This window comes from Papilio xuthus, unplaced genomic scaffold (genome assembly GCF_000836235.2).
Source record: "Papilio xuthus unplaced genomic scaffold, Pxut_1.1 DF827714.1, whole genome shotgun sequence".
NCBI classification, from domain to species: domain Eukaryota; kingdom Metazoa; phylum Arthropoda; class Insecta; order Lepidoptera; family Papilionidae; genus Papilio; species Papilio xuthus.
Window position 1 is genome coordinate 86340 of NW_013530935.1, and position 16017 is coordinate 102356.

At 42.1% G+C, this 16017-nt stretch overlaps 1 protein-coding gene across 1 annotated transcript in view; it reads right to left on the reverse strand.

Annotated features, from left to right (window-relative positions):
• INTS7 (Integrator complex subunit 7) overlaps positions 1 to 2116 on the reverse strand; it is a 4932-nt gene extending 2816 nt beyond the window's left edge. The window contains exons 1-6 of the mRNA XM_013310355.1: positions 1907 to 2116; positions 1415 to 1829; positions 1194 to 1306; positions 978 to 1111; positions 270 to 458; positions 31 to 194 (exon numbers count right to left, since the gene is read on the reverse strand). Of these exons, the coding sequence (XP_013165809.1) occupies positions 31 to 194; positions 270 to 458; positions 978 to 1111; positions 1194 to 1306; positions 1415 to 1829; positions 1907 to 1994 (1103 nt within the window). The 5' untranslated portion in view covers positions 1995 to 2116. The remainder of the gene's footprint in view (positions 1 to 30; positions 195 to 269; positions 459 to 977; positions 1112 to 1193; positions 1307 to 1414; positions 1830 to 1906) is intronic.
• Between the last annotated feature and the right edge of the window lie 13901 nt (positions 2117 to 16017).

Consider the following 16017-nt stretch of genomic DNA (forward strand, 5'->3'; position numbering starts at 1 on the left):
GTGAGGGTGAGGGTGGGTGCGAGGAGTTACCAGTGCACGACGAGACGCGTGAGCACCAAGGCGGCGGTGGCGGCGCGGCGCAGGTCGGCGCTGAGCGTGGCCTCGAAGCAGTAGTGCCTGAGCGCGCCGCCGCCCGCGCCCGCGCCGCAGCCCCAGCCCGCCGCCGCGCACACCGCCGGGCACCGCACCAGGGTCTGCACATACGAAGATGATGACGCTGCGTGCTGCGAGCCGATGCTGCGTGCTGCGTGCTGCGTGCGAGGCGGCACCTGCATGACGCGCAGGCAGAGCATGGCGTCGCGGGGGTCGCGGCAGTCGGCGGCGGCGCCGGCCAGCCGCTGCAGGCAGTGCGCCGGCCACAGCGCCGCGTGCTCCGCCAGCCGCTGCAGCCCCGCCAGCGCCGCGCGCCGCACCGCACTGCGCGCCTCCTTTGCTGTGATACCTAGCAGGAGTTCCACCTGGTACAAATGCTAATTGTTGATATATGCATTACATACTTATAGATAATGATGCAGCAAACTTACACTTTGCATGGTAATAATGTGTTTCTGAATTTACATTTAACAGTGGTAGAGCCCGCTTTAACATCTTCGCACGAATCGACCCGGCTCGCCCGGTGAACTACCACGACCACACAGAAGACAGGCGTCAAGTGGAAGCAATTCCACGTTTCGTCTGATGAGTGTGCGTCCCGAAGGCCAAATTTAGTCCACTTTCCGTTCCCACCCTTTTTCTCATAAGGAAAGGATGGGAAGTGGAAGTGGACTTTCCGGATGAGAGGATGCATGGAAGGGGAAAATGTTTTCATTCTGTGCATCCTCTCCTCCGACGATTAAAGGTAGGCAACGCATATGCAATTGCGTATGTCTATGGGCAACGGTCACTTCGCTATTTCAGCGATTTCAGGTGGCCGCTCGCTCGTTTGCCATCTTATAATATAAAAAAAAATCACAAATAAACAATGAGGAGGAGGTGACCTGATCGGGCACGTGTACGACGGTGTCTGCGGCAATGGCGGTAAGCGCAGAGATGGCGGCGCGAACTGAGCTGCTGGAGGGGAAGCGCTCCAGCAGGGAGTGCAACAGCTTGAGCACACCCTGCGCCCGCACCGCTGTGATGCATTCACACACAATACTTTCACAATTGCCCTCCTGGTAACAAAACTTAATAAATAAATGTCAGTATGGTGTTACCTCCACCATGGACAGTTCTAAGGGCGCGAACCAGCTTTGCTCTCCTGTCTGCGGCCGTGCTCTCACACTCCACCATGTCTGATAACTTGTTGCACATCGCTACTGCAAATGCACTATACAGAGGATTATTTAAACAGATACAATACATTTTAAAATTACTTTCTCATTCAAATTTACCATTGTTATTGCTTCCAAGACCTCAATGGTTCAGCTTTACTTACTTAGAGTGTGCAGCAAATCTAGTTGTTGCATATATAGCAGCATCAACCTCCACATTGTCATGGCTCTCGAGTCCCCGCCTGATGGCATGGTGCACATTCTGTCTCTCCGGAATAATGCCCGCCACTGCGCCAAGCGTGCGCAGTGCCAATGCCCGCGCCACGGGGTCATTTGAATGAAGTACACTGAACACCCGTCGCAAAAATTCATCTATATTTAGAATCTTGTCTAAATGCTTCTCACTTTGTTGACATACACGCAGTACCCACAGCCTCAAGAAATTATTACCCATACGAAACACATCGGCTAACTTTAAGAACGAAGAGTTGATAAGTATGGGGAATGGATATTTCTCAAATAAACGAGGAAACCTAACAATGGCTTCACATTGTTCTCCTACCTTTCCAGATCTCAGACCTGTAAAATCATTGATTAATATGCATATATCCTACATAATATTGTTTATGCACTGTTATTAAACACTTATACCAAACCTTTATCCAATTCCGTTAATGCAGAATTAGCATCTTGTTCTGGTTCTCCAGAATTATCATTGAAAGTGTTCGACCTTACACCAATCATATTTATATTTTAATTGTTACTTTTACCAAAAGACAGAAATATGAATTCAGGCTGCAAAATCAACTTTAAATCATCAATTCAAATAATAAATAATCAGTATCCAATGGAAGTCAACAAATGGATTTGACAAGCTCTATGTCAAATCTGTCATCCTGTCAACTGCCAACTTTAATGACAGTTTATAAAATTTCATTTCACGCATTAGTATTTGGTCCTCAAATTGTGTTATTATATATTTTGATGAAAAAAATTCGTTGCAAAGTTTTACTGCAGTAATATATACATAAATTAATGTACAGTATACGCTGTTTAGTATTGTAAAATAGAGTCTTTGAAGACTGTGAGCGCCTGTGAAAAATTCTGCGGCAAATATATTATCAGTTCGGCCGTGTGAATGCAAAGCTCGAATCTCGAAGCGGGAATCGAAACCAAACTTTACCCTATTGCATTTAACAAAGGAACATCTTTTTAGCTAAAGTGTGGTCTAGGTGTTTGCTTACTGAGAGGATCTTCACTGAGTTGTTGATTAAATGTTTCAAGTAATAGTAACAATACATTTTCTTTATTATTGCTATGGTGAATTATCCGTAGCTATTAATGAAATAAAAACTCATGTAAAAATAAGTAAGATGGCATCGAGTAGATTTGATTATCTTAAAACAAAATACACACACATCTACTGTGTAAATTAATTTCAAATTAAAGCACTATATTAAGGCAAAACTCGTGTAATATGTTGCAAAAACAGCGACTAGATTTCGAATTAATTGAACGTGCAACTTATAAACAAACGCTGCGCTGCGAGTGACAGCGTCATCAAATTACATTAACAAGCTGGTGTCGTGCCGCCCTCAAATTAATGGCACACAGAAACTCTGGCGAGGCAGAGCTGTGTTTAGTCGCGACTCCCGGCGCCCGGCGCCCGGCTCCCAGCTCGCCTCTCAAAGCTTCCTAATTACTCTCATGCCACCTGTGAAACTGTACCCGTGTATGCCGTCATTAAGGTGTACAGTGTCGGCGCGGAATGGCGCCTTGTCATTTTGATAGATCGCTACAATAATGATAGAGCCGAGCTCACTTTGACGACATTGGTTACGATTTTCCCAGTAGGATTGTTTTGGGAAGTAAGTACAAGGAATCTTAAAGTTACGTAAAGGCTACTATAAAGTTACTATAAAGTAACGTCACAAACATAACCAGAGCTAGGTTACTTTACTTTGGAAATGTAGACGAGGATACATTTTTACAGATGTCCTACATATCGTTTTTTACCTTGTTTAACATACCTTACATATAGATGTACATATATTGTAAACATGTATTTTATTACTGGCTGACATGTTTTTAACTAGTTATGTTTCAGTATACGTATACTTAGAAAGAATTGTCCCATGAAAGGTTTTAACAATGTATGCAATCGTAATTCCTTCCGGGTCGCAACAAAAGCTTTGTTTTGGTTAACTTTAAAACTGTGCAAAAAGATAATAAAGTGACAAAATACGCAAGTAATCAATACCGGACGTGTCCAGCGTTAATCCTCATCTTAAACTGCCATTAACCCATATTTTACAATACATCTTTCGTGGAAATGTCCTATTGGTTGGCGCTAATATATTTACTTTTACAATATGATGCATTGACCCTTATTTTTAGTTCAGTAAAGAGTAAATTTGAACAAAAGGTCGTTCTGAACTGACAAATGTTTTGTTGCAACTGTAAGAGCTCCCGAACGCTTTCATTGAATACAAGAGAATCGTTGGTCGGATTTAAGGTTATTATCTGTATTCAATGTTTTTTTGGGCAAAGGATTAGTGGCCTAATGAGGATAAGACGCAGACGAGCGCTGTGAATCAGCCACTAGGCCACGCAGCCCGCCAGCCCGCTAGTCCGGCAGCCCAGTACTCCGGCAGCCCTGCTCGCATTGTCACCGGCCAAGGTGCTTGGCTCGCTGCTTTCATTGCATGAAGTACATTTGCATACTTATCTCTTGTCGTCAATTGTTATCTGTGTCAGATAACATTGGGGATAAGCTACTTTGTTTTTTGTTCGTATACAATTAATATTTTTGAATGGCTCATTATGTGTAGGTACTTATAGTGATACCGATTAGTTGCTGACATTTAGATTACGGTCATATGGGTCGATTCTCAGGAAAAGGGATTTGATTGTTGATATTTGATCATGTCTACCTGCAGTAGCACAGTACTCGAGTGAGTTCGGTCAGCATTTCGCTAATGTTACTAATCTAATGCAAGATGAATCAAATTATTAAAATATAGTAAACCTACTGAACTATGTACATATATTATATAACTGAGTGTCAGTTAGTGGTTGGTTGTAGACAGGATGTATGAGCGTCACAGGTCTGGGTGATCGCATCACTAGGAGTGTGTATTATCACAGCCGCGGCCGCGTGTAATGCTCCACGACGACAATACGCCGACACAATGGCCGGCCGCAGCTTCCCGCTCTTTATTTATTTACAATGTATAATACACAGATAATAAATAATGTTATATTTTTTTGAACTTCACAGTTGTCAGAATTAATACTGATCTCTTTAGTGTAGGATCACCAAGAACACATATTTTTTTAGGATAATTTAAAAATGTATTATTTGTCTAGGTTATCTTTTCGTATTTGTTATTTTGTTTCATTTGATCGATGAAAACTTGATAATGTCAGACTTAATAGGTCCAAAAACTTTAGTTCTGATATTCCAAAGTTCTTAATAAATAGAAGGACCACTTATAATTTGTTTTTTTATTTGTTTATTTGAATAAAAACCGTTTTTTTTTTAATATTGCGAAAGCTACTTATTGCTGATTGAGTTATTAAAATAATAAACTAGCATTTTCAAAATCCAAGAGTCACTTGGGAAGTGGAGACAGTTGTCGTAAAGTGTGGGTCTGGTGTTGGGAGTTGGGAGATATAGATCTGTTGACGATCAACAATGCGCTGCGCACCGAGTACAAAATGGCTGCCACGTCATTTGTCAGGCCGCCGCGTCGCGTCGCGCCAGCTATAATGCACAAAGGAGATTAGTTCACGATGTTTTGATTGCACCAGTGGGCTGCGAACAATAACTTAAAGGTGTGATGTTTTGGTATAAGGAAGGCTGCTCGCTGCGTCTCTCTGTAAAGCTTTACAACGTCCTTTAGACACTTCGCTGTAATGCTGAATGATGCTCACTCGCGTCAGTGGGTTTTGGTGATCGTTTGGCAGAGTGCGATAGAGCAGGAGTCGTCGAAGCGAGCGCTAACGGCTGAACGCGTCGCGAGGATTTGCTGCGACACCGCAGATGTTAATCGCGGACACGTTGAGTGGCCGCTGATCTCAGATTGCCGAAGCATTATAATGATAATGCTCCGGCCGAACAATGTGGGAACAATGTTTTATGTGTATTCATATAATTGTTTTAATCGTGTCTGGAGATCCCTTCGGTGCTTTTAGATACAATCAGTTTAAAATGTGTTGTAAATGTTACAATGCATTTGCTTACTGCGAGAAACGTACAATTAGATCTATGAAGATTTATCATTGTTAAGTTGATTTCAAAATATGTAATACGTTAGTTTTATTGATCAGCAGAGGGATGTTGCTGAGAGATGCGGGCACGATGCGCTGGACATACTGCGCTACACTATAACTGTCACTACATAATGCAGCTTCTGCCACTAATCATTGTAATTATAATTAGTGAATTACTATTATATATATATACATGAAAGCGAAGTGTAAATTAAATTAACCTTAATTTTAAAACCTAATTCGTATCAAGTCTTCATGATATATTTTTATCATCCCTTCTTTTTACTCCATGGTGTTTGCTCCACGAGTACGAGTACGTTTTTACTTTAGCACATTGAGTGACAGCGACGGTCTACATGAGTGAAATTATGTTGTAAGCCGAAGTAGTATCTGTATGTGTCTTTTTGAGAAAATCTCTTGGACGTACCTGGTTTTGTCTATCTCTTAGAGGTTCGTTGAGTTTAATGCACATATGTAATCCTCCCATAACCCCGCGACGATTAAGTTAAGCTCGGGGTTATCTTGTTGTAACTTTTATATAAGTCGATATGTATTTATTTGTGTGAGATGTGAGTGAGATGTGAGTGTAGGGCAGTAACATCGCTCGAATACAAACGTAGTAGAACACATCACTGCGCCCCTGTGCATTGTATTATACATAAGGATTGCGAACGACCATTTTGATAATTCAATTTATTAGCAGTTGCATATGTCCCCTGCGGCCCCGGGGGAAGAGAGCCCCGCGGTGCTGCCCGGTGTGATGTCGTTATTGTAACGTGACTTCTCCCCGGACAGCGCCATACCTACCCACCCATAGGGGATCCGCTGTCCGTGTTAAAAAGGGCTTACCCTACAATGTAGCAGATAAATATGTCATTTTTTTACAAATTAATGTTGACTCTTTGTTACAGTTTATTTATGATAATATTTTACTTCACAAATTTAAAAGTAAAATTAAATCGTTTTAGCTTTGATCATTTTTAAAACCTTTTACATCTATAATTTACCAAATTTAATTTATATTCTATTACATAAACCGTTGAAAAAAATCGTAAATTTTAGTGGTGTACCGGAAATGGCGCGCCCCACGCTAGGTCACGCTCTGTGTGGTGCGGCACGGTGCGGCGCGACAGCAACGTCTCTGCGACGACGACAGCGGGCCATTGTGCCGGCTCCCATTGTGCGAGTCGTAATTATGTAGCCATGTAATGTATTCATGTCGACGGCGAAGGCGAGGGCGAAGGCGGGGAGCAGCCGGGGAGCAGGCGGGGCAGGGGACGACACAATGGCCGGGGTGTGAATTCGACAAGATATTTTGGAAGCTATTGTTGGTCGCGTTACAGTAATTGAGATTGTCGCTTATGTCATTTGCTGATTTTATATTTGTATTTATTTTAGATTGAATGCTGAGTTTATTTTTATTTAGGTCGCGTTTGTTTGTTAGAAGTTTGTTATTTTAAATAGATAATGAATTTAAGTTGCACAATTGAGGCAATTCAAATGTGATGAATGTATGATACGTGATACGAACACACAATTTTAATTTGTATTTATTTATATTTAATAAAATAAAATACTAATAAATAGAATACTGGAAATTCCAGATGTAATTGTAATTATGATAACGTATTATATATATTATTTACACGACAGCGCGTAAAGTATTTACTATTTGTTTTCATTAAACTGGTTTATATTAATTTTTAATTCGCATATTATTTATTAATGTGATGTTTCGATAAGGCGTCCGGTAATCGGATCCGGATTTGTGCGGCGGCGTCCGGAATTACGTTTGTAATGTCGGCGGCGGCGGCTAATTGTCCGGAATAACCGCGTCCGCGTCCGCGCCCGCGCCCACATGGTAACCTGAGCCCGCCGGCCGTCGCTCGCTTTTCACTGCCTTCATTAAATTAATCAATTCAATAAATATAATTTGATTAAATCGATTCGTACAAAGTTAGTTTATCGGAAAAATTTGTGTTATTAATTTTTATTTTAATTCGACTTAATTCATATATCAGGGAGACTCTATTCTTTATAATTATGTAGGTACTTTAGCACATTGCATCTACTTGAAAGTTGTTCCTGCAGCTTGTGCCAGTGCCAGGGTTAACCTAGTGTTCGCGACAAAGCAGTGTCTCAATGTGGGCCTGATCAGCTCCATGTGACAGGTCGCGAGGCTTACCGCCAGTGTCACAATGACAAGTGACAGGCTCATTATGGCCGGTCGGATGAGTCTATCGCCGGGCAGCGAGCATCATCCGCGTCGACGCCCGCCGCGACATCTATACCCGGATTATTTTGAAAGGTTTCTCGGTAACGCCTTATAATCCTGTCATGTCTCGATTTGTGTTTGATATGAGTACCTGGGAATAATAGGATCGCTTTGTGAGATGGTCATGGCTTCGTGGTCGACACACTCCGTCGGCGCTTGCGGGTTCTAATCACAGATAAATATTGAATATCTCGTGCACCTATACAAAAAAGTTAACCTTAAAACAAAACAGCCGGAAGTCTTTAGTTATAAGACGAGATATTGTCACAATGTCCATGTCCTTCTTTATGTTGTAAAATAAAAGAATCTTTGGTTTGCTTGTGTAACAGTGATGTATTAATTCAGATTAGCGGGATAGCAAAGTGCGCGGGGTCCGGTACACGTCCCCAGAGGTTTATGGTTTTAATGTCTGCCCTATGCCGAATATAAGCTTTAAGTAAATATAAACATTATTTTAGTAAACCGATGAGCTTAACGCGAAAGCTCCCACAACCGATTATGTCGACCCTATTTTGAACGATACCACACGTTCGGTCATTTTTCAATCAATGTATTTAGTATGAAACATACTCTATGTGATGGTAACAAGGAGGGTGACTGCTGCCTGTTTAAGGCAAAATCTAAGTTTGTAATGTAATAGTTAAATAACTTTAATGTATTGCAATAGAACTCGTAGTTCATTCACACAAGGTCGCTTTTTCAACTACGCTATGATCCATGTTATTGTTGCAATTCTAAGTTAAAACTGTAGTCTCAATTGTCGCTTAAAGTTCAATTTGGCATGCAAGTTGTTGCAATGTTTATGATAAATGTAAAAGCGCTATTGCTGACTGCTAGTAATGCATTAGCTTACACGAACCCCGCTCATTGTTCCTTGATTAATTTGTTAATAAATGACAGAGTTTTCATACAAATCGCCTATTTTGCACTAATTAACTGAAGAAACGAGAATAGATTACCGCAATCGTTGCCGGAATTCATTGAACTTTGTTCCCTCTTATGTTTTTTGTTACACTTGTTTGTAGCAAAATAAATATTTTCTTAGCTATTCCTTACCTTTACCACGAAAACTTCTACAAGGTACGGAAGTAAGGAAAAAGGTGATGAGATCTACATTCACTCCTCGATATGGGAATGTAATGTTTTCAATAAACAAGTAACCGGCATTCCTTGTACTCCCTTGCCACCGTGGCCCCTCGTCATCGGTGCGGCTGTCACACGTCAATCAGGCTCGGCGTCAGTGAGTCGGGATAGCGACACCCCTCGGCCACGGCTTAGCTCTACATTAACACTGTAATATTCCCCCGCAGCCGCCGCAACCCGCGCCGCACTCCCAACACTCCGACCTTTACGATGCACTTCCTTAGACTGAAGGTTTCGCACGATAGCTCGCAGCCGCTGCATGTTAAAGAACTTATCTAATTTTGCGATACATCACCTTACGTTGACAAGAGTTACCTAGAAACTGAGTTGGAATTACTTACAACTACATGACTACATATACATACAAAGTAAGCTTCTAGATCCAGGCTTATTTTAATTTGCTTTTGATTTACTACATTTAGTAGCCGATGTCATATTTCATGCTGAAATGGTAACAATTTCACTGATATCCAATATGCATGTGTATGTGTAAATTGCTAGAAAGTGGTATATAAATGAAAAGTTTAATTATGTCCGTCGTATTTTATGATGTACATAGTTGTGAAATATTGATGAGGGCATGTCGTAAAGGTGGCAGCGGCGGCTCCACGTTGGCTCACCGCACAGTTACACTTGATTCATGCAAAGCCGCGACTACTTAGGTCCTCAGCGCGCGCCTACAATAGCGACACTATTACGTGTCTCAGTTACAATACAATCTGTTTTACTATGATTATTGTTTCAGTGATGTTAATGTTCATATTATGTTTGCCTAATCAACTACATTGAATGAAATCTTCTTATTTTAATAATAATTTAGTGGTCGTAACTTTATTAGGTACTATAATACAAACAATACAACATACTTATTATTATTATTTTCAGGATTTTGTAAAGGTATCTGAGATGTATTTAATATTTCTTATATTATGATAGCAATAGAAAGTGTCGTGGTGTGATAAGAATGAGAATAGCGACACGTAATACAATCCGTGTGTGCAGTGTGTACGGTGTCAGCGGCCTGGCTGACAGCAGTAAAGCCTTCAGTGCGGTGATGAGGTCGTGAGGTATGAGACAACGCTGGTGACCGCACCACCAGATGGCCCTTTGTGCCACAAGCGAGCGGACACTCGTAACTCACCTCATACCAGATTGTAATATTCCCAAAACTATAAAATACTGTGCTTGTTAAAGCTTTGTTATATTAATTGATACATATGTATATAATGTGTGTATATATTATATTATATTATATTATTCTCATTGAAATTGGTAAAGACAAGCGCAATACAGTTTTACTGACAAGAGATGAGCCTATGTATCTCTACACAACGACACATCTACTACAGAAACTCATATAATAGCAAAAGTAAATAAGGAACAAAGCAAGATAACTCTAACAAATCGACTCATCTGACACAATTCTGAAAATATACAAAAAAGGTAAACGGAAAATTCATAAAAAATTATTGAAACAGTGAGAATAAAAAAATTGTTTTATAAGCGATGATCTCCGCCCACTGGAAAACTATAATGCAACATAATAACAGTTAGCCACAAATAAGTATTCATAAGATTTGGCGATGCGAATGCAAGAGTTGAGCGGCAGGCGGCGACGGCAGCGGCGGCGACCTGACACCGGTTGTATCGCTAGAAATAAAGAAAGTAGCAAAAATATTAAAATGCCTGAATGATAGTGTTTTAGGATTAACATGGTATATCATGGCATGAGGCGGCGAAAGCACACCGCGTAACTGAGGCGGTCGTCGGCCGTCGCGGGAGCGGTCTTCTGGTCCGTGTATCCTGGTCTAGGGGGCGGGGAGCGCGGGGGGCGCTGGGGGAACGCAGACGACAGCCGCCTGATCTGAATATCAATATATTAATGTGCCTCTATTGGCCGACGTTCAGGGACTTGTGGACAATCAGACCTGCCGCTTCTAGTACCGCCACAGGCAAGTGCCTCACAATTTATCAAGTTATTCCTTTTGTGTCCACCAAGCACGATATTACTGCTCACGTACCACGTACTTTAGTTTTCCAATTCTCAAGTTTGAAGGTTCGGTTTGATTCCCAACTGGAAATACAAATGACTAATGTAGTCGAGTCCGTCCGGTACTCACAGCTACGCGTATCTTTGATGTCGGTAATGTCCCTTTGTAATGGTTTTTAGTGGATGTCGAGTAATTTCATGTGCGATTAACTCCGCCGACGGGGGCGAGGGCGAGGGCGGGGGCGGGGGTTGAGGCCGCGGGTCACGATTCGCGGCTAACTAACCGTGGCGCAAGGGTTACAGGAGTCTGTCATCATCGGGGAGAATTCTGGACGCTATCATTGCTGGCATTCGTCTCCGTCCGAGCGTCGCTATGATTGCGGGTTATGTTAATGAATCCTTTATGATTTCTCCCATTGTTTTGTTGTTGGACACATAATAATGCGGCAGTGCCGGCAGCCCAGTATGGCAAACCCCTCGCCACGGGCACCTTGTGTAGCTCGTAACAACTCATATCCTAGACAAATTAAAATTATATAATGATCTGAGAGAGGGAAACTTGTCCCAACGCCACGTAGAGTAGGACAGGCAGATGACGCGTAAGCTTGCTGCTAAAAGCATGTAGATTTAAAATGTTAGTATCAATTTATCAGATCGTAAATCTGCGCGAGCTCTCAGCGGCGGCAGCAATTGCCGGCTACGATGCATAGACAAGGCGAATGTTTCGCAACAATCCGTCATAGAGGTCGAGCACCGAATTATCCCGCAGTCGCATCGCGCCATAGACAATCCAAACAAAGGCCTATTGCGTCGTAAAGTCTCGCAACGCGCGCGAAGAATGAACAGTTCAATCGTCCCTAACTCGAAGAGCAAAATAATAAAATCCGCGAAAGCGACCGCCAACCGCGGCGAATACAATGTGCCGTTTAGCGTTTGTGAATTTGAAAGTAAAATTTTCGATGCTACCGTGTCGCAAGGCAAAGCAAAGCAAGACGAGGCGAGGCGAGGCAACATAGTAAGTGTCGTAGCGGAGAGGAGCACAATGCGCCATACGTCACTCGGCGGCGGGACACATCGCTTAGCGCGCGTGATTTGTGGCGGCCATAAGGCGGACTGTTAGCGCGACCTCCGGCCGGCACGGCGCGGCACGCGGCGACGTCATCTCTTGCATCTCCATTGTCCAGACGAGAGCTCGTAACCGCTCCCAGGGATCATTGTACTACTTTATTAAATATTGCAACTTTACAACTATGTATTTATTTCAAATGAATACTTTGGACTTGAGAGATGTCTTTTGCGAACGTTAACTAATATATACGCTTCTTGTGCGCCAAAGTATTTATCTCACCTAGGAAATTTAATTTATTAGATGTTTCTTAGTTGTTATTAAAGATAACTTGAAGTAGAACAGAGGAAGGTAACAAGTAACATAATCTGATGATACAAGCGTTGTGTAGGTAGTTGCAGGGCTGTCGCCGCTACACAAACATACGATTAAATCTTCTTCTCTCTTTTCCCTAGAACAATGAAACAATCTCGAAAAGTTTTTACCGAAACATAAGTTAGTGTAACACGCAGCCTGCCCCCCAACTGTAACCACACCCTCCGAAGATTTTATATGATCCAAACAAAGATAGAGCTGCCTCCCCGTGTCAGCCCCCCCTATCGATCGGGGGCAGCCTCCCCCTCCCCCGCCCGCCCCCGGGGAGGTATAGAGAACAGAAGGCTTCGCGGGTGATCGCGCGATAGGAGCATGACACCCGCAGCAGAGCCTGCCCACGTGCGCCACTTAGCGGGGGGAGGAGGAAGGGGGGGGGTTCCCAGCACCACTACCTAAGCGAGTTACTTACACCTGGCTTTTCATTTGGACTGAGCTTGGCAATATTCAAAGCTCTTCAAAGTACACTGAATGACTTTGTGAAATATGAGAATCTATGTTAGAAATATGTATAGTTCGGCCAGGATATCACTCGCTACATACATACATACATACATTCATCTGTAAAATAATAATTCTGTAACATAAATGTTCAACATATATTGAGATCATACATTGTGCACATCGGACATCAAATCGAATGCTTCTGTAACTTAGGTATACGAAATTGTTGCTTTGTATCAAGCACACGACAATACTTTCTTTATTTGCATTGGAACATAACAATAATTACTCTTAAACTGTTTTTTTTTTCAATTTCCACGCGGCGACAAATGGTCTCACATATTCATCCACTTCATAATTGTATTTTTTCACATGTGTAGCGTCATTAAAAATAGATTATCGTGCCCCAGCGCTTGTCGACCGTTTAATATTGTATGGCAGGAACTTGAAAGCAGAGAGCGGTGAGCCGCGGGAAGATTCCACCGGCAGCAGCTCGCCGCCGACTTGAGACCCTCCGCACTCCGGCGGCGGCGGGAGAAACTAACTTTGCAATAAAGATTATCCATTTCAAAATATTGTAGGCAAAGCGATTTTTTTGTACATTGTATTGCTGTAAATATTTTTTTATATTATAAGAATAATTTATTATTTAATTTGAATATTCTTTAAAAGCCTTAAAAGAAAATATTAACAGACTGGAATGAAGTTGTTTTAAAACAGGGAAACAAAGCGGGAATTAATTCGGCGAAAGTCCGTAAGTAGATTTAGCTCGCAGATGGAGTAATCAAGTCGAAAGCCGGATGACGAGCCGCCCGCAACCCCCAGCCCCCGCACACCGCGCACCCCGCGCACCCCGCGGAACCTCCGCCCGGGAAAAATGCAAATAGAGCACGGCCGGGAAACAAGGCGACAGCGACAATGTCTCCCATACCTATTACGTGTAGCTAACACAACACTCTCTATTGAGATATTTTTTTAAATAATGTTAACAGATTGAACTAAGACGATTGTAGAGAAGGGGTGACGAAGATTTAGTAGTGATAATGGATGCGGTCATTGTCTGTCATACTGTGACGTGTTCATAATGTTTCTAATCCATTATTCAACAACCAGGAGTTAAACTTTGTTTATTCACTAGTTAGTTTCTAATTAGTAATTAGCTACAATTTGTACAAATAGGAAATAATTAGCAGCAAAACGTACTCGTTGCACACAACATGCAAATGATCTGTGAGTTGCCTAAACACTAATCTGCATTGTTTCAATGAGTCAATGGAATATTGTTGTTATTGAAAACTAAATTAATTTAAGTTGATAACAGCCGTCTCAATGCTACATATCGTATACCAGACATGACAACTAAAGAAATTGATTATAAAACGTTAAAAAAAATAGGTATAAGTGTCATAAAAATCCATGTGTTGTCAGTGTTAGAGAGGGATAACATTTTGAATAACTAGTGATAGATCGTTACATATAAATTTGTCTACAAGTAAAATACACATGTAAGTGACGTGACTTATGTACATTAAATACGTAAATAAAGCGAAGCAGGGCGCCAGTACTAAGACGCTGGACGGCCGGCGGCGGCGGCGCGCCGTCACATCGGCCGCTGCACTGCGCTTGCGCACACATTGCTTTTCACAAAATAAAAATATAATTGGAAAATGATTTTTTTGAACATGTGAATAAGTAATTTCTTACATTTTAGAAGATTTTTTTAAATATTCAAACTTAGATATCACAATAAAAACTTATTTTTTATTCTATTTTAGTGCAGAGTTTGACGATTGTCTCTAAGCTTAAACATGTAACTTGCGTGAGGACTTTAAACTTAGTTTTGTTAATTACATACTCAAACAGCTTAACAATACAAGAGAGACCTGCATCTATACTTCAATATAAAATACTTAATTACAATATTTATACACAATTATTATTATATTTTAATATAGACTAATGTAGGTTTAGAAGGAGTATATTAGGAGATGGATATATTTATGTATATGTACAATTCCTAGTTCGCTACTCAAATAGTCAGGTGTCATTCAATATCATTTCACTTAGCTCTTACGACTATTTATAAAAATAAAGAAAGGCGCAAAAATATTTATACAGATGAGTTACTCTTGTTCTCAACACCTTGAAAGTTTCCATATAATATAATATTATACATCATTGTATTTATAAAATCAACTGATATACATATAATTAGTTTGTATGTAATGTAATGTCATTGAGGGACAGACAGACAGACAGACAGACACACAGACGGTGTGATGGTGCGCTGTGGGTGCCGCTGCGCCGTGCAGCACGTCCGCGACGTTAATGACACGTCACGAAAATGGCCGTTTTGTGTGACAGCAGAATATTACTATGAATACACGTAATCTGCCTCCACACGGCGGGGTGGGAGCGGAGTCGTGGCGGGGGCGGGGGCCGGCTAGCATTACAGCCGCCTGGGTGTGGTTTGCCGTTCAATAACTTAATACTCTGGAAAGGCTTTCATGCTGAAATCTCGCCCCGGTGTAGCGCGACCGAACAATTCTGATCCTAGACTTTTCTTTGACATTTATTTCTTTATTTATAATGTTTGATAAAAATGTTTGCGATGAAGTTATTACCTACTAATACTTTGAAAATATGAAAAAAAATGTTAGCTTTAATAATACGTACTTTATATATTGCGTTATTGTATCATGGCCTCAATCGATATTTCTGGGCGAGCTGAAACTATTCGTTGCATAGATGTTTTATTTAAACGTCGCTTAGAGCAGCTTGTATCGTAATGTATGACAGTCGATTGAGCTTCGTTTGTCGCAGCTTCAGCAGCCAGCGAACGAAGCCGTCGGCAAGCGAAGGTGGGCGATGTTGAGCGTGGACCAGCGGGCAGCGCGCTGTGTGCGTTAATTAGGCGTGCCGGGTTGCACACGCGCAAATAAAAGCATGTAATCCACCCGGATGAATATATGGCGGCTATTAATTGCAGGTTTGCAGGCGAGGCGAGACTGGGTGTGCGTGACGGATCATGGCGGAGCGGGGCGCCGCGCGTTAAACGCGGCCGCGGCGGGGCGCGGGGTGATACAGGGCGGGGCGAGCAGCGAGGGGCGGGACGCCGGGCGGGGCGCGTGCGGCGATTGGCGGGGCGCGCGTGGGCCAATGGCACGGGCGGCGAGCGCGGCGCGCCGGCACACTCGCTCCG